This window comes from Struthio camelus, chromosome 28, assembly GCF_040807025.1.
Source record: "Struthio camelus isolate bStrCam1 chromosome 28, bStrCam1.hap1, whole genome shotgun sequence".
NCBI lineage: Eukaryota > Metazoa > Chordata > Aves > Struthioniformes > Struthionidae > Struthio > Struthio camelus.
Window position 1 is genome coordinate 1,966,567 of NC_090969.1, and position 19,469 is coordinate 1,986,035.

Sequence of the window (19,469 nt, forward strand, 5' to 3'; positions counted from 1 at the left end):
TCACCCAGGGAACCCTTTATCCCTCAATTCTGACCAGACCTTCCACCAGCTGCACTTCAGTAAGGAGACCCTGCGACAGAAAACAGTTTTGCAACAATTTATTAGCAATGTTCAGAGAAAATACAAAATCTTATTTACAATGAAATCATAAGAACAGCTGGACAAAAGGAGCAAGGGGATACGGAGCCAGGGTCTGGATGATGCAGACCTCAGATAAAGGACATCTACACAGAGGAAGAGAAACAGCCCTGCACCTCCCACATCCAGTGGGTCAGGAAACCCAGGAAGAACTTGCCTAAATCTGCATTATTCAGCCCAGTGGGGACTTCCACTTGTGTTTTGCACATTACTCATTGTTTCAATCCAATGCTTCCAGTGGGAGAAGGCTGGGACCTGGCAACCTGATGGGGACCATCCCTGCCTGATGGGGAAGGGCAAAGGGTTCAGTGCAGAACAAGACCTAGGAAACATGCAAGAAGGGAACCCCGTGGTTCTGTTGAGGGACACGGGAAGACAGCAAGCCATCTCCACTTGGGTGGCCTGGAGGAGAGGCTGCAGGTGCCATGCAGACATTTTCTACTGGGGAGCAGAAAGCCAGGAGGTAGCAGCGGCTCAGGCAGCAGTAGCAGAAGACAAATCACTCCACACCAGAAGGAAAAAAAGCAAGAGATCCAGAGTGGGCTGCAGACCAGTGTTCTCCTCCCCAGGTCCAGAGCCAGCTGGGAAGAGCCTCAGTGCAGAGAGAAGGGGTGGCTGCAGAGCTCAGGTCTGAAGTGTCTTCTAGAGGACATTTTTTAGGGCTATTTGAGTCTGAGAATTTTTCACAGAACTCCAGCCATACTCCTCCCTCCAAAGCTGGAAAGCAGAAATACCTACAGGCCTTTTGCTTTGAGCAACACAGTCTCTTACTGGAGCAACAGAGGCTGTGTGTCCAACCTGCTAAGATCTTTCAGAAGCACCTGCATGGGTCTGGCATGAGCAATATTTGAGCCAGGAAATTCCCTTTCTACATTTTCATTTCAACAACTTGAGGTGTCTCCCATGCTGTCCCCTCTCCCAATTCTGGCTGCTCAACAGTTCAAGGCAATGGGTCACGGACTTAATGCTGCCATCACCTAATAGTCTCCTTTATCCCAGAAAGTGGGGTGGTTTTTTTTGGCGCTGGGAAGCAGCAGTTCTGTTCCTGCTGTCACTGCAAAGGTCAGTGCAGCCACTCAAGGTCCAAAATAAAGGCCAGGCAGGGAGCTAAGCTAGCAAAAGCTTTTTCACTCTTTGCACAGTAACTTTCCTCTTCTTCTGCCCAGCTCAGGGCATTGAACACGTGTGGCAGGAGTATACAACATGTGAGGGGTAAAAGCCAGGGCAGCAGCAGAGGAGGAATGTGCAGTATGGAGCATTTTGGCATAGCCTCTCTAACACGCAGGGATTGCTAGAGGCAGCTCAGTGACGCACTTACCCTGGCATTCCCAGGGAGATTGAAGATACGGGTTTCTATCAGCAGGAAGGATCACTTTCTAAATAAGAGCAAAAGTTCTCTTATCTCCATCTGGAGCTTTACAGTTAGAAATTAGCCAGCTGATCCCCAAACAGGGGAATGTAAGCAGGGGAAGATGGAAAGTTACCTGTACACTCAGAGGCATCCAGTGCCCTTGTTGACATCCCTGTTTAGGGAAGCAGAGCTGTAAAACAACCAGAGCAAAAGGAAGAGGCGACACTGGTGTCGGCAGCAGAAGTGCCCACTTTTCCAAGCAATAGGCATTCACCTTGGCCTCAGCCTCTGGGCAGTAACCACTTAGGGCCATTAATCTCTACCAATCAAGACACTATCATGAAGGTGTAAAGATCCTCGATGGTGGATCAAGGATCTCATCCCCCCTGTTTTCCATAAGAGGAGGTTCCTGACTTTGCACAGACTCTGCAACTCAGTCTTTCATCCATTCTTTGCTATTCCCTATCGGTAATCCTCACATGGGATCACAACCCTCCCGGGGAAGAGCCACACTTTAGAGTGCTGACATACATGTCCCCTGGGGCAGAGGGATGCCAGCAGCCCTGCTATCCCAGGCGGGGAGGAGAGAAAGCACAATCTCAGCCCCACAGCCAGATGTAAAGGATGAAAGAAGAATTCTTCTTTCATTAGGGATGTCCTCAAAGAGGCTGCATGTCCTGAACAACAGGTTCCTTTGTGCCTGGAGGACTGGTTGCTAGAAGGACATCCAGGCTATGTGATCCCATGCTCAGCCTTTCCAAAAGCAGGCACTATCTGGAGCATATCTCTGCAGAGGCCACAAGGCTCCATGAAAAAAGGCAGGTGAAAAACAAGGGCGATGCAAGGATTTCCCTAGCCTTTTCCCTTTGTTCAGCTGGTTTTCCTGCCATGATCCCAGCAAAATTCCCTGCCTCTCCTTTCTTCAATATTATTTCCCCTTGGCAGAGCTGGTCAAAGCATTTGAGCATCCCACAGTGTGCAAGACCGACAGGCAACTCTGGCAGCCTTTAGGGAAAAGATCTTGGCCTAATGCCTCCCAGTCTCTGGTCTGGTTTGATCTCAGCAGAAGTGGAAGGAGCAGGAGAGACAACACTTAAACCCTGCTTTGCTTTCTGGGTCACAAACGCTTAACAGCATATATACAAGCTGCATAAGGAACCCAGGGGCTTTGCTCAGCTGATGGAATGGAGCCTGCTAGTGGGCCAAAAAGGGTGGTTGTTTTTTTTTCCCCTCTTTTCCTCTTTTTTCCCCCCCTTTTAATCTTTTATAAAGGTGTGTCTTGCCAGCAAAGAGAAGACACTGCCTTGCTGTGCTCACTCCTGACTGGAGCCAAAGAACTGGAGGAAGAAGGAGAAGATGTAGATTATGTCCAGATAGATATTGAGGGCTCCAAAGATGTATTCCTCTGGACTCAGTGAGTACCGACGATTCCCCATCAGCATCTGGGTATCAAAGGCCAGGAACTGTGGGGAAAGAGGAAGAAAACCCAATGACACAATCACACAGCTTCGACACAGGGAGGCAAGAAGAACTTAGCATGAGTTGTCCCTGTTGCCTCATTGAACTCGCAATGAAAACGCAACCACTTCTTTTATGGGCCATAACTGCTGTTTAAAAAGCTTAGAACAATACTTTGATCATCAATTGCAACCTTTCCCTTCATTTCACTCTTAAGAGTCCAGCCCTGAGCCTAACTGTTCCTCCATGCCAACTTCCTTCATGCATATTCCCAAGGCTACCCTCCACTTTGTCTGTCCTGAACATGTCCTCAAGCTCAGCCCCAGAGCAGTTCTTGTTCCTCCTCAGCCAGTCCCTATGACTTGTTATTCTTGTACTTCCTCCAGTTCAGAAAGACCTGCCAGGTAACAGGGTGTCCTGGACCAACGTGACATTCCAGCAACACCAGAGCAACAAAGAGGCCAAGAAACTACGCCTTCCTCTTACTGCACTCTGATCTCATCTGTCCAGATAACCCAGCCATGCAGGCTACCTCCACCTGACCTCAAGCTAGCTCAAGTACCAGCCACCACAAGAGCGAACCTTGCACCTGATCTAGCTGCTGAGAAACATATCCCAGACCCTGGGCAGCAGCAAGGCCTACACAGAGCTGCTAGCAGAGGTAACCAGACCCAGAGTGAAGCTAACACCTACCTGAGCTGCAATCATATCCGAGTGCAGGGCAGATTTTACCCATGAAGCCTGTGTGCAGGCATACACCGCTCACAGGAGGAAATGGGGACTGTAAGACAGGTTGGTGGCCCAGCTGCCAGAAAACCTGCACCTTGCTGCATGACTTGGAGCACATCTTCCCCTCCTGCCACCTCTATGCCCTCTATTAACCTAGCCTGTGAGGGACACCTTGGCATGAAGCTCCCCAGAGCTGACAGAGCATCTCTGCCATTCTTGGGACCAGCTAGCATCTCTGCCATCTCCAGTCATAAATAATAATTGATCTCTCAAGCAGATCATCAAGCTGAGCTGACAAGCCTGGCACTGTCAACTCCACCAGCTGAGCTCCTGACTGAGGTTTACAGGGTAATTATAAGTTTAGCCTACTTATATTTTACAGAGCAGTTTTTAATCATGAATCAGAGAAGAAATACCCGAGCTCTCTTGAAATGATTTTATTAGCTATTAAATGAAATTGCTCAACTGCTCTTATTCACAGCATGCCCAATGGGCACCGCCTTGATCCCCAAGGCAGCCCTCCTCCTGACCCCCACTTCGAGGTAATGCCAAGCACCTTCCCAGACAACTCCCACCCCCAAACAGCAAGCACTGCACTGCTGGGACATGCTCCAGGTAGAGGCTTGCAGCTGGGGCAGCCAGGGAGCAGTCGAAGGAATGAATCAAGTTTTTCAGTTTTAGTTAAAAGTTCTGCTGGGGTTCAGGGTTTTTGCTGCCAGCAACGCACCTTCCCAGTGACCCTCACTCCCAAGCCACAGCCTGTAGATAATCTTACTATACACCTATCTCATATCCACTCCCTAGCCTGCACCCACCCATCCCTGCCTTGGTTTTGTTCACATCTGCAGCCTCATTTCATGCCCAGGCTCCCTTTGAACCCTGCAATCCTGCTCCCGTTGCTGTGCCAAAGCTTAGTTTCTGCTTTTTCCACTCCAAAGGGGCCTTTTGCTCTGTCTCTACAATGCTTTCTACTGTTCACATCTGGTGTTGCACATACAGCACGGGTTTGTCAATCACACCATGTTCCGCTCCAACACAGTCACGTACACCAGCACCTTCTTGGGACCAGGCTGAGATCACTGCAGTAATTGCTATTCACAAGCCACTTGAGGATATGGAGTGTTCTGCAATCCTACAGCTTACTCCTTCCTTCCCTGGACAGCCTTCAGGGCAAAAAGCATTTACTCCATGTTTATTCACTTATTTTTGCTGCCTACTCATTCCCAGTCCCTATGATCAGCACCACACTTACCATAGTAAAGATAATGGCACCCAGCAAGGCGTAGATTGCATGGAGCCAGGGGACCTAAAAAAACAAATACATCAGTCAGTGGCTGAGAGAAAACTGGTTAATTATGACTTGACACAGAACAGGGCTCACCTCTGGTGTGGAGGAGTCAAATTAGGGAAAGTGCTGTAACAGCCCCAGACTTGCACCACTTCCAACTCAATCCTGGTTACTATTATTGACCTTTTCATGGCAAAGAACGGGTCCCTGTGCCTCAGTTTCCCCTCTCACTTCAGTCTTCCGCTCATAAGCTTCCAGGTCAGGGACTTGTGTTTCTAAACAGCTTTCCTCAACAAGGCCGGGGTCTCTGTGGGAACATCTTAACTCTATCCTGATGGGAATGCATTTTGCAGCAGCCCTGGAAGGCATTAATCCACCCAGACAAGGTGGATCCTGCTGGAAGACACACCAGATGCTTCCAAGGGACAGACCCAGCTTTAATTAACACACAGAACTTCAGTATCTGCTGGAGGCAGTGGGTAATGCACTGGAATTGAGACTGAACCTCAAACCCTGCTTGCTGGGGGCACAGTAACATACAGCACTACCAGAGCAGTCGCAGGAGAAGGTGCCCGCATGGACCATGGACTCAGCCCAGAGATCACAGCCTGCCTCTCTCTATAGAGAGGCTAATACCAAATACCTCAAGCTATGCTTATCTTGACAGGCATCAAGACATCAGAGAAGTTGTCACAACAGTTTAATGGCAGCGGCTTGGCAATGCAAGCTGGTTTACCCTCACGCTCACACAAAAGGGGAGATGGACCTCCAACCAAGGCAACCAAAACCCAAACTCCTGTTTTGTGAAATACTGGTCTTCACATTGACCCACTGTGTGTCTGACTCCAGGGCTAGTAACAGGAGGAGCACTTCCTGCAGATCTGGCCCTTAAAGTGTGACTTGGGTCCCTAGAGAGCCCAGGTGAGATGTGAGGGGATTGGAAGGTATTTAGAGGCTGCTCTGAGCAAAGCCAGGTGCTGCTGTCTCCAGCCCAAGCAGGAATTCAGGGTGATTAATGAAGGCTGTGCAGCCACACACTTTCCCTCTTTTATCAAGATCTTCCAGGGTCTGTCAGGCTCTTGCTTGAATGATGACTTGCCTAATGAGAAGCTCTTGGATGGAGAACAGGCCCTCCACACTGTCACACCAAACCCTCCATCAGGTGTGGTTACAAGCTGCTCCAGGATTTCATCAGGAAACAACCAACCCTGGCTGTGACCAGGTCTAAGCCAGGAGCAGGGATGCAAAGCAAAGGGAAGGTGGCCAAGGAGACTGAAAGGACTGAACCCATAGAAAAAGGACTGGCAGTGGCAAGAGGAATGACAAGGCAGTCACTCCTGAGCAGAGCCCTGTTTTGTACTGGACAGCCAGGCACTCTAAAGTGCACGCCAACCTGTTTTACTGCAGGGGAAACTGAGGCACAGGCAGATGATGCTACCCTCTGTGAGGTCCTCAAACAGATCCAGGAGCAGAAGATAACTAAGCCCCAGGTCAGTGCCCTGTCCTACAGTCAATCTCTGATTGCAGAATGATCAGGCATCAGGCACCTGTTTTTGCCTTTTATTTCCCCTGGTGCTTTTGCACATTTCTGGAAAGCAGATAGGACATCCCTGTCTTGAGCCAGCCCCTAGAGCTTGCCTGCTTGAGGCTGATGTTTGGTTCCTGGCCTTGTGCTGGGACTGGTGGCACTCAGTGAGGAAGGAGGGCTGTTGGTTGTTGTTACTCACATATTGGTAGGGCAGTATCACAGCCAGAATGATGCCACCAAAGAAGAGCACCATGAGCATCACAAAGAGGACACCCTGGTAGGAGGTGAAGTCAAACTGTGGAGGTAAAGAGCACCACATTATGAGTGCAGAGTGCTGAGGCAGGAGGCAGCGAGAGGAGTCCGGCCTCTCCACATCAAGGAGGAACTCGCCAGCATCACACCTATTTTGCTCTCAGATGGTGTTTGCTTCATCTGCATCTCAGATTCAATAGCCCAGCATCCATCATACAGCAAACTGATAGATAAACACTCACCATATCCCCATTATCGCCTAACACAATAACCCAGTACTCATCACATCCCTTATATCCAGAAGTCCATCATACTCACCTGTGCCAGTGTATCTTGCATCACCTTTCAGGACCTTTCTGTACCCCAGCCTGATACTCCAAAACTCAGCTTACCCCATACATTAGCATCTTCAAATCCCATCTTTACCCGAAGACATTATTTACCCAGCACCTGTCATAACCTTCCTGTAACCTTCACTTTATGTCCCAGCATCCCTCAAATTGCTCCCATACCCAGTGCCTTTCAGACCTGCTCCACAATACGTCACTTCCAGTGCTGCCTGGCCCTGTTCCCTGCCCACAGAAGATGGCTTTCCCAGAGGAACTAATCAGCACACACTCACCTTGGTCTGGAAGCTGAAGATGGTGACAGAAAGACACACCAGGGCCGTGATCCCCAGACACAGAAGGACCGACTTGGTATTGTAATAGCTGCAAAATTAACAGTAAAGCCACATCTCTAGCAACTCCCACAGGGACAGGAGGAATAAAGACAGGCAGAAGATCAGTGGAGGTGTATAGGAAAAGTGGGAGCCCTGACAGAAGAAATTGCCCTGAGCTTACCAATTTTTCTGCTTAATGTCAAAAGGGAGGGGAAGACTGAAAACTCAGAAAGATTAGATGGGCTTTCCTCCTGCTTTAAATAGAAGAGGGTAAGCAGTAGGGCATGTCTACGTCTCCTGGGAACTCATGAGCAGCTAAGATGGGAATTTACCATAAAAATCTATCTGTCCATGGGCAGATGGAGAGGAGGAGGATTCAATCTGGGAGATAATAAAAATAGTGACAAATGTCATTGCAGCACAATGAGAAATCAGAAAGCTCTGTTATACTATCAGTGTGCTCATAACACGGGGCTTGAATCTCAGAAAACTGCAAAGAAGGATGGAGGGATTTGAAGTAGAGACTGTAGGCTTAGGTTTCAGTGGGTTTAACTGACTTTGGTGGGTTATAGCACCAGGTTCAGCCCTGAGAAAACCCAGGTCCCCATTCTTCCCTTCAATTTCATTAAAGCAATATCACAGGTATTTCCCTTAGTTGCTGAAGCCACCACTTTCTTTGTCCCCAGCATGTGTCCATCAACACCCACTGGCTCATCTGCCTCATCACCAGAGACCCATGTGAATCAGGGCTGCTCTTGTGAGCAGACTAACAGTGAAAACACAAAAGGATGCAAAACCATAGACTACAAAAAAGAAACTGCTGGGAGTGCCACCATGGCTCTCAGAGAACATCTTTAAAAGGTGTTTCCAGAGGGGAAGGTCAGGCTCCATGCGGCTGCTGAAACAGCTCCAAAGGGATCAAGTGGCTCAAATATTTCAGAAGCAGAAATTGTTTTTCCACAGGAAGAGCCAGGACATAGGACTAGAACTCCAGGGACCACATGCCCAACCTACCTGGAGAGCATCCCAGTGAGATAAGCCATGGAGAGAGTCTGGGAGGAAAAGAGAACCACTTTACTCTTGCATTCGTGTCCCAGGGCCAGACACTCAGCAGATAGAAACATTTCAATGGCAGTGACAAGGATAGCCATAAGGGCAGTGAAACCTCTGAAACCAATGCACAAGAGATGAGCATTGAAAAATATCCAGAAATCACATCTAGTGTCCACAGAGCAGGTTAAAACAAGGAGAGGCCACAACCTGAGAGCAGTCCCACCCCAGTCCCTGCTTTTCCATCCCTCTGCCCTTCCTGTGCCCTGCCCCAGCTCCTAACCTCTTGCCAGCCTCCACAGGCACTGGTTTTAAACAGAGGCTCTTTTTTGCTTATCACTTTCTAGTTCAATTACAGTCCCTTGGCCCAAGTGCAGGGCAATTACAGGATGAAATTCCTGCTTTCTGCAGGAATTCAGACCAGACAATAGCCTCTCCTGCCTGGAGCCGTTGCGAAACCCATGCTGGTTGGAGGGGGAGGGCAGACACTGTCCAGATGTGCCACTTACAAAGATGCTCAGCAAGATCAGATTCCATGGGAAATATCTCCTGCAAGTTAAGAAACAGAGGCTGGTCAGCCCTGCAACGCAAAGGGCAGCAGTGGTTAGCAGCGCTGCACAACAGCTTGTATAACAGGTATCATAATTAATGGTCTGTGCAGCATATGGCAGGGGTGATGCAAGGGGATGGTCATTCTGCTGGGAACGAGAGCATTCAGGCTGCTCCCAGGCCAAGATGGCAAGCATTTCCCTCATACCCACAGCAAAGTGGCCAGGAACACCTTGCTCTGGGGACAACAGTGAAGATCCTCCACAGTATCTAATAATGTGCATTTGGAGCTCTGTAGCAACACAATTTTGACTGCACCAGCTCTGCTCTTCCAGTTGCAATTTTACTTCATCTTTTACTGCTGTGTTGCAGCAGCCCACAACTGTCAGGCCTGAAAATACAGCTGCCACATCAGCTCCTACATCACTGTGCATCAACATGACCCCTTCCCATCCCTGCAACATGTTGGTAATACTTGAGGCAAAAGGAAAGCATTCATCTTTCATTTCCCTGGGCTGTTTCAAAGAAAATATTTTACCTGGGTCCAGAGCAGCAAGCCAGAATCAAATAGGTCACAAAGAAAACAGCACTGCAAGGAAGGAAAAAAGGGATAGATTAGGGAAGAAAACCCCAGCATTTTGTGCTGATGTAGGAGAAGCAAGACTCCAGGTGACAAGTTTTACTGCTTAAATCCATGTGCTACACCAAAAAGTCAAGGCTGGGTAGGAAGCAAAGCTGTAACTGTCCCTCACTGAAACTGTTTTGCTGCCTAGAGCTGCAGACTTTGCTTATGCCACTTGGCAAGGTGGCACTGGGGCAGCACAGGCATCCTGGAACAAGCCAAAGGAAGGTTTTGGAGCAGAGCAAGGGCAGCATTCAGACCCAGAATAGATGGAGCACCTAAAGGTGTTGTAGACACGTCATCAGTACATGAATCACTCATTCAGACATAGTCAGCATCTCCATTGCATCAGAAAGGACTTGGACCACTCCACAGACTATGCCTTCATTTTCAGTCTCTTCCTGGCTTAGTGAGATCCCAGGTTGTCCCGCTGGGATGAAGCACTGCTACCACTGTTAATATCTTGGTTTAAGTGACTTGCCTAAGGTCAGAACAAAGGCTTGTGTCCGAGAAGGAAACTGGTCTCATGCTAACTGCACCAGCCCACGAGAAAGTTCAACAGCAAAATGACCCTCTAAAGACAGAGGGGCCCACAGACCCAAGCCTAATATGTTGTTGCACAAGCCGTCTGCAGGTCTTGGGGAAGTTACTTATCTCGCATGACTTGACTCTTCAGTGAAGCAAAAACCCAGCAGCTGAGGAATCGTCTCCCTCTGCCCTGAACATCATGTTTTTCTACAGTGCCCATGGGTTATGGCACAGTGGGAACCCGCTTACCTGCTTTCACTTAGTGCCTGGGGGAGAAAGCAGTTTCCAAGCATGCTGATGGCAACACGATAGCCAGTCACCTCGAGTCTAATAAACGAACATGACGGCAAAACCCACGGGCCATGATAACCACAGCAGAGATAAACCTGAGCATTGCTCTCCCACAGGGAAACCAGGAAAGCTACAGTTGACACAGCTGAATAGATGGAAAAGCAGCATGTAGGGCACAGAGCCATTGCATTTGTCCGTCACCTTTCCTCTCTCTCCACATACTGCTTTATACCCTCTGAACCTGAGCTATCATCACTCCAGCAGCAGCAAAACACCCTGGGGCACCCACTTTTATTTTACAGAGGCATATACAGAGTTAGGGTCTCCATGCATGAAGGATATCCAGACCCAGATCAAGACAAGCCACTAGACAGCGGGGATGGAGGAAACGGTCGGATTGCTGGGAGGTGAAGGAACAGAGCCACAAAAATTAAGTCCAGAGCCTATCCCCAACTGGTCCAAAACATCTTTTATCCTACTGAAAGATGGAAAGAGAAATACATGCTAACTGGCTGGTAAGCCACAAGACATGAGCCCAGAGGTGAAAGCAGACCTGAACAGAGCTTGATCTTGTCTCCCAAAAAGCCTTGCAAGACAATGCTTTTTCTCCGGTCTACCAAACAGCCAAAGAGGAGACCATATTACCTTCCTTTAAGGTCACAAAAAGGCATGCTGGTGCCGCGTTCCTTCTATTAGCGCTATTTTGGTTCTTTTTTCCAAGTTATATAAGCTGGTGTCTCATGTCCGGGTGTGGACACATTTCACGATTTGGGTGTGAGCTAATTAAAGCCAGATTCACAGAGCCTCATTCACAGTCAATTGCACTGTGCACTCTGCCTAATTAGCAGCACTAACACAAGTGGCATCCAAGAACCAACACAAGTGCAAATACCTTAATGCATAGAGGCACAGCTTAAGCTACCTCCTTCGCTGACCTTTCGGACTGGCCATGCCTAATGAATAGGATCCCAGATCCTGAGCACCAAAAGCAGCTCCATGATAGCAGTTCAGGTAGGACAGCTGCACCTAGAGCCAGAAACACTCCAAATGCTTCCCCTTCCCCTGTACCCTTCTTCACATGTCTGTCGTTTATCAAGGTATGTAGTGTAAACCCAGGCAACCTCCTTGATTTCAATGGGACAACTCCCCCTATTAAGCCCTAAAAGTATACTAAGCATCCTTTTAACTCTCACACCTAGATTTCTGCAGTTGTCCTGGTTTTACTTTGTTCATTCTGCAAGCCATACTCACATATTTATTATGGTTTGTCAAGTGGCAAGCCCTCTGGGCAGAAGTATTCAGAGGTATCCAATATCTATCTCTTGCCCCTCAGACTCATTTGCTGAGATTTTCTATCTGTGTTCTCAAAGACATCTGTAAACTTTTCCACTCTCCCCCACACACATTGGAGCAGTTCCTCACATACAAGATGCAGAAATGTTTACAAAACAGCCCCATGTCACTACAGACACATCCAGAGCCATTTGGGGTGTGCATGGCCATAGGAGAGAACATGGATACTCACTAGGAAGCCCAGTACCAGGCAGGGTTCATCTGAATGTACCCTTTGACCGGCTCACTGCAAGACAGAGAGAAAAAGGGGTGCTGAGAGAGCAGAAACTGCCAATCACTTCAAAAATCACTGGTAAATTAAACCTAGGAAGGCATATGGGGTGGCACAGTGTGGGGTGTGTGGAGGCAGACCAACACCACAGCAGAATTTACCCAGCAGACTGACTGGCTGCAAAGAAATTAAACCTGTCAAGTAGGAAAGATGGCCCTGCTGTTATCGATTACATAGTCAGGCTTGCTCAGGGGAACGGCTGCTGCCTTCTCAAAGTGATTAAGGAGCTGAAATCCTCAAACCGACAGCAATTCATTATTTATTCTAGCTGCTATTTGATCTGCACATGCCCAAAGTGCTCAGTCATCTGAGCTGCAGAAAGCCGCTGCTTGAGTGCGGGGTACCTACTGCTATGAGGGTAGGTAACCCAGTCCCTAAAGCCAAGAGGGCCAAGTGTCTGAGGGCCTTGATAACTCCTAAAGGAAAAAAATACTGGCTATTGCTGATGCCTTAGAGACACCTATTCAATAGACCAGTGACTTTTAACACCACAGAGAAGGTGCCCAGCTGTGAAGCAGCAGTTAATACCCAAGAGAGAGTAACCCAGGCCTTTTGGCAGGGGATGGCACCCAGAAGGGACAATGCACCAGCTGGGACAGGCAGAAATGGTACCTGGGCACCAGAAGAACTGAATGACCTCCCAGGGTCCCTTAAAGCACATTGGAAAGATTTTTAGGTAACTGAGTAACAGACAACCCCCCAAGTAAAAGTTATATAGGAGTGGAGCGTGCACAGGACACCAAAGAGAGCATTACTGCTGTACAGGAGACCTACCAGAAGGTGAAGAAAGCCACAATAACAACTGTGACCAAGAGCTGGACCATCAGGATGGCATAAACCTGGAAAGAGAGGCAGTGCAGCAGGGCAGGTAACATGCAGAGCAGACCAGCAGCCTTCCCTTCCCATTTCCCACCCAGCTCAGAGCAGCTTTGTGGCCCAGGGGAGCTAGCAAAACTCCATCCATTTTGGGAGTGGGATGTTAAATACCTGCTGCAGCCTGGCCCCTTCAAGAGCGCAGAGCTGTGTGTCCCCCTTCAATCAGAACAGACATGCCCCTTGCACCGTACCTTCCTGATGAACACCCTGCGCACGTTTCTGTCATCCCAGCTGAAGGTTGTGAGCATCTCTGTGTCACCTGGGTACCCACCACTGCCATAGCTGGGGCTTGTACCTGAAGCAGAAGACGGGCAGGTCAGCTCCCTCCCCCAGCCACCCACGAGCAAGCTGGGATAATCTGCCACTATCTGCCACTGAATTACAGTTCAGGATGCCCACATTTCAAGATTTTCCTGTTGAATCACAAAACTCAGTGAGACATGTTGCCCAGGCATGCTGGGATGCCCTTGGCTTTCCCCTTGCTCCTGCATCTTATTAGGAGCATCTCTGAGAACGGAAAGAGGTGGAAAACGCTTCTGCAAACCGCAGCGTGACCAGGATACCAGGGTCAATTCCTCTCTACTAAACCTTTCGTGACGATTAGAGGGCTATCATATCCTCACTCACCTGTCACTGAATATTAAAAGATCCCCAAGGGAAGCCATGCACAGCTATTCCCATTGGGAGCCCTGCTGCAGGAGGATTCCCCTGCTGCTCTGTCACTGCCTGAACTTAGGCCATGTGCATCATTTATTATGTCAATGGTGCTGTGTCCTCTCCTCTGAGGAAAGACCGTTTCAGCTTTTTCAGTGAGGTCCACCCTGAATCTGTTTTCCACACAGGGAGTCAAAACAGGTCAGCAAACGAGAGGAAAACAACTCAGATGCGCCTGCCAAGAGTCTTCTTTCCAGATCGCAGCACCACACAACCTGTCTCAGAAACCAGCCAGCTGTTCTGCTAGGGGCTCTGTAATACCAGCTCATTGCTGGCATTTCCCTGCAGACCGAGGAGGAGGAAGGCTGCAGAAAGCATCATTTGCTCCAGCCCAAAGGCTGCAGGGAGGGGGAGGGAAAACATCTGGGAACCTCTGCCTTCCCCAGGGACGAGCAGGAGGGGATGACTGTGATGACAACCTGTGACAACCACCTGTGACAACCAGGGGCCGAAGGCAGCAGGGGGGTATTGCAGGGAAAGGAGGGCTGAGAGGAGAAAACCAAGAAGGCAGCTTCTCCCAGCTGAGATCAGCTGCACAAATTAGACACAAGCAGCAGCCATCTCCCTTTCCTGAACCTCACAGCTCAAAAAAAACAACAAAACCACAGTTGTCTTTGTGCATCAGTCTCCCATGCAATTTGTTTCTCTTGCAGATTGCACTTTCTGTGTTAGTAGCAGTCTCCCCTGAATGGGTTTCTTTTAGAAACAAGGCTTGTGCAATCACACCCGCTCTGCGTTCATGTCCCTGCCTGTTTGATGCTTCCCTCTCTGCTTCACAAAGCTTTTTAACCAATTTGAACTCGGGGATGGAGGCCTCAGTGATGTTCAGATCCATCAGGCAGGTAGGGGAAAGACCCTCAAAGCCAGAGGACAGGCTGCAATGTCAGACAGCAAAGCCAAATTCAAGGCCCCACTCCGAGACTTTATTTTACCAGTCCAAGGGCACTTGCTTTTATTGCAGAAGCCTGATCTCAAAGATGTGCCTGGCAGGAAATAAATCCCTCATGCCCTTCTTGCACCTAATAAATCTCCTGTGTCTACTTCTACCCCCCAGCAGGGACACACTCCTGCACTGCTTCCTCGCAGCATTTCTGGGAGATCCCGTCATCACCGGCACAGGACCAAGAGCACCTGAGGCCCGTGTCCCCAAGGGCAGTTCAGTGCCTCCTGTGTCAAAGCAATCAAGGTATCTAAACACCAAATTAGGTACCTAACTGCCTCTGAGGAATGGAGCAGGTTTTCCTTCCCCCAGGCTAACATCCCTGGCACTCCTGTTGCCTCCCAGCCACAGCCCTGCTATTTCTGTCTAAAGGGGGAGCTCTGTGCTGGCACCCATCTCCAAGGGCAGGGGACATGCTGTCTTGCTGCCATGTTTCAAGAAATCAACCTGAAACACATGTCCCTTCCCTCCAGCTACTCCTAGCGTCACATGTGCCGTCAGACACAGCCACCTCGGCACATCACCCCCAGGCACCCAGCCGGCAGCGAGGCTGCACGTCGGAGCAGCAGAGGGCAGGGAAAGAGGAAATCAGAGGACATCAGCAGGGACTGATGCAGTGACGCACAGAACACAGCTGAGGAGAAGAAATCCTGCCAGGCTTGTTAGGGCAGTGGGCAAGAGATGATGCATCACATAGGCAAGTCCTCCAGGATACCAAAAATCCCAGCATCCTAACCCCTTTGGGCTTTACTCATCATAATTCATCAAGAGATTAGAAAAAGACCCAGGTGGTTATTAGAGCAAGCTAGGAGGTTATTTATCCCCTTTGTTTCTGATCCCTAAAGGCAAGGGAGAAAGAAGCCCATGAAACCATTGGAGCATGTAAACATCTCAGGGGATAGTTTGCTCTACTTCCCTTTCTTCCCAAAACCTCTCCATCCCTGCAGCTGTGACCATCCTCGCTGGAAACAGGCAGCTGCAAAGCAAAGGACCGAGCAGACAACATGGATGCAGAGAATCCTTAAATCCCTGGTCCCTTCAGGGCTCTCTGGTTCAGGCCATGCCAGCAGAGCCAGCACTTGCCTGCCCACTCTCCTGCCAGCTGCTGCATCCCACAGCCCCCAGACTCACCGCTGCACGGCCTTTTCCCTGCACTATGGCACAGTCGTGCCTTTGTGCACTTGTCACTGCCCCGAGCCGAGGCTGCACGCAGTACCCAGGGAAAGAAAAGCTGTTTGTTTGCCAAGGAGTCACCTCGTGGCCACGCATACCAGCTCTGGAATAGTTCAGCTTTCGAGCCCAGCAACATTTTTCAGCTCTGCCAGCTCTGGCCCAGAGCAACCAGACATCACTGATGCTGCTACACTGATTTTTTGCTGCTTCAGCAGCTTCTTTGAAAGCCGGGAGTAAGCAGGAGCAAGAAGGGGGTGTTACTGCCCAAAAAATGCTTTGCATCAGGACTCTCCCAGCCCTGGGAGGTAGCATTGCTTAGCAGATCGAGCTGGGAGCCAAGATTTTCTCTTCCCAGTACTGGAAAGCAGAGCAGCCTAGTGGTTACAGTAACAGAGAAGACTGCTGGGGATCTAGTCCCACATCTGGAAAGCAATGTGGTCCAGTGGTTGGGGGAGCCAGCCACTATATGTATATACACTATATACACATATGAATATATGGCTTATGGCCCTAGCACAAGCTCTGCTATGGACCAAATGGCACTACATCCCCAAGCGTGGTGGGATTCCCTGCTCCCCATTGCAAGGCGCTAGGCGCAGGTACGGCCACCCGCGAACTCACTGGGGTCCACATACGCCCAGCTGGGATGGAGCGGCACCGACGGGGGAGGAGGGTAAGCGCCTGACTTCATCCCCTCTCCCGCTGTAGCCTCCTCATAGGTCGGAGGAGCTGGTGGTGCAGCGGCAGTGTCCTTCTTCTCCCCTTGCCCCTCGGGGTTGGGAGGTTTGTTGTTCACAGAGAGCTGCATGGAAAGGAGGGGGGGGAAATGAGATTAGAATGTAAAACAGGTACAGAAACTGTCCTGCAGCAGGAACCTGGCAGGACACAGGCAGAGGCCTGTCAGCATACTCATTTCTGAATTTCATTTGAAAAGATTTTTCAATTACTGGACAAAAAAATCCAAACTCTACTACTTCATCTTCACTTCCACATTGTGGGGTTTCTCTTGGCCCTCAGGTGTACTGCTTTGGCCCTTCAACATTTTCTTTTACCTGCCCAAAAATCAAATCATCCATCTCTGCCAGTCATGTGAGGCTCACAGCCTCCCTGCTACCCACTGGCTACAATTTGAAGGTGTAGCTAAAGGATATGGGAACCTAAATCCTTCCACTTCCAAAAGTATTCAGGCAGCTAGAGATATTTTCTTAGCAGGATATTCAAATGCATAAACCTGCTGAAGGCTTCAGACTATAAAACCCCAGCAAAGAGCCATTCTCGGCCCAGCAGAGAACTTGCTTCTCTTTGGGAACATTATTCAGACAACCTCCTAGCAACCTCTTTGACCTCTTGGGATAAGTTAAGCGACCAATATCCTTTCCCCACTGCCAACACACGGGGCAGCTCAACATCAGGGACAGCAGAAGATACCTGAGGAGATGCTGGATAGAGCCAGTGCCGCCCGCATCCAGGCGGCCTCCGGCATCGTCATTATGGCAACAGCACACAGTGCTGGCACAAGATGCATAAACCCCCTCCAGGCTCCAAAAATCAGAATCCCAAAATCCAGGGATAGCTCCTTGGATGGGGAAGGAGGTGGCCAGGGCAGGTGCCAAGCACTCTGGCCAGCGGGGACACAGATGGGAAAGCACAAGCATCTCATTGAGGTCCCCAGGACCCCAGATGGGGGGAATAAATGGCCGCAGCTCCAATGACACAGTTGAGCATCCAGCACTAGGATAAAAACAGCCTCTGACCCTGTAACGACACAGCCCTCCATCCCCTCTTCTGTCAAAACACCTCCCTGCACAGCAGCCACTGCACAACCGGCCAAGCTGTGCACCAGTACCCAGCTCCCTCCTCCACATCAATACACCCCGTCCTTTCCTAAGTCCCCTCTTTTCCCCCCCTAGTTGTGCAATTATGTAAGCAAGATGACTTATCAGCCCAACCCTGCCCTCCCACCTACCTTTCCCTGAGTCATGTTGCCTTGCTACCGCTGCTGCCCAGACCCTGTCGGGATGCAGGCGAGGATGGAGAGGGCCAGAGCAGGGCACGCGGCGCCCGGTCCTTTCTGCCTCCTCTCCGGAGCGTCTCGGGGCCGGCCGCAGCCGCTGCAGCCTGCGCCGATGCCTTCACGTTCTAGCAACGTCCACGGAGTGACGAGCACTGGAGGCAGGACCGTACCATTCCCAGCCTGCAGGACAGGGGGATGCCGGGAACGAAACAGCTAAAAAGGAGGCGAGCGGTCCCCAGCAGCGACAGGGAGGGGATAGGCTGCGGCAGGGACACGCTGCAGCTTTGGGGGGAGGCAGCTGCAAGGTGCCGCGGGGCGGAAAGATGCCGAACTCCGGGCATCTTGCAAAAGGGAAGGAGGTGAAGGATGCTCTCCTGCAGCATCTCTCTGCCGCCGCACATCAGAGGCCGGGGAGCAACAGCTCCCCACGGCACCCTGCTGCAATCATGCACGCAGCCGCCAGCGGGGAGAGATCATCCCGTGGGGCCGGAGGCTGAGCCACGCTCAGGGGCTGCAGCAGAGAGCAAGGCCCAAGCCGAGCTCTGACACGAGAGCGGCTCTGGCTCTCCTCCTGACCCTTTCCAGGCTTTGCATAGAGGGATAGAGAGGAAAAGGCTTCATCCCTCTGGATAGGCTCAGCCCCAGCTCTGGGGCACAGGAAAGACTCTTTCCCAGGCTGTTATTTTCAGTTTGCCTCTGTAAATCAGCCCTCCTTAATGCAGACCCACAAAGGGGAGAGCTGGACCGGGGAGCCCAGCTTCAAGCCCGCAGCATGTCCAAGGAGGCAGCAGGGGCGCCAAATAAATGAGCTTTTGCCTCCAGCCACAGGGCATAAAGAGGAAAAAACAGTCACAAGGGCACAGGGAGACCGAGGCACCTCCACTTCCCGGCAACAGGGGCAGCAGGAAAGGGCATAACTGTCCCATCACTCATCTTGGTGCCTCACATGGACAGAAAAATTCATCCAGGAAGACAAGGCAGACAACACCTGCCCAACACACCCTCAATGCAAACAAGCAGAAAGGTCCCACTTTCTGCTATGGTGCCAGTTATAAGCAGCTCCTCAGAAGGCCAATACAAACCCAAATGATGCCCAGCCAGTGATTAGTTAGTGCAAAGATTATAACCAGTGCAGGTACAAACCTGACCGAAAATCCATTTCCAAGACACAGATGTCCCTAAGGCCTCCCTGTACACACTCTGGGAGTCCTCAGGAAGAAGCCAGGGGCACAGAACCAATCATTACTAAGTTATTTATTTGTGATGGTGCCCAGGAGCATTGAACCTTGTGGAGGAGGCTCCATCCTACTAGCCCTGCGCACACAGAGCGGGGATGGGGTTAGGTTTCAGACCAGTCCTTGTCTTTGCCCTGGGAGTACCCCCTGCAGCACAGCACAGGCTTGGGATGGATGACAGGTGTCTTAAACTGTATTCCCACCAAATCCAAGCACAATTTCAGGCAGCGCTGAGACTAGCGCTCAAGCTAGAGGTGATCCAAAATACTGAAGTGGGGGGGCAGCCCAACACTGCTCTGTCCTGTTGTCCTCCCTCTTGTCCTTCCCCAGCCCCTTCAATTTATTTATTGCTTATCATGCCACAGCCAGGCACCACACCTGGAATTAGTTTGCCAAGTCTACAAGGCAGGCAAAATAAATGAACAAACATATATATCAGTTTACCTAT

At 50.2% G+C, this 19,469-nt stretch overlaps 1 protein-coding gene across 1 annotated transcript; it reads right to left on the minus strand.

The window, feature by feature from the left end:
* Positions 1-81: 81 nt before the first annotated feature.
* On the minus strand, positions 82-18,188 carry FAIM2 (Fas apoptotic inhibitory molecule 2). Its single transcript, XM_009687751.2, has 12 exons — positions 17,739-18,188; positions 16,394-16,574; positions 13,137-13,240; positions 12,844-12,908; positions 11,971-12,024; positions 9,543-9,593; positions 8,965-9,004; positions 8,420-8,457; positions 7,367-7,454; positions 6,692-6,787; positions 4,929-4,982; positions 82-2,952 (listed from the first exon to the last, which is right to left on the minus strand). The coding sequence occupies exons 1-12, from the start codon at positions 17,751-17,753 to the stop codon at positions 2,803-2,805; spliced, it is 936 nt and encodes a 311-aa protein (XP_009686046.1). The 5' UTR covers positions 17,754-18,188; the 3' UTR covers positions 82-2,802.
* Between the last annotated feature and the right edge of the window lie 1,281 nt (positions 18,189-19,469).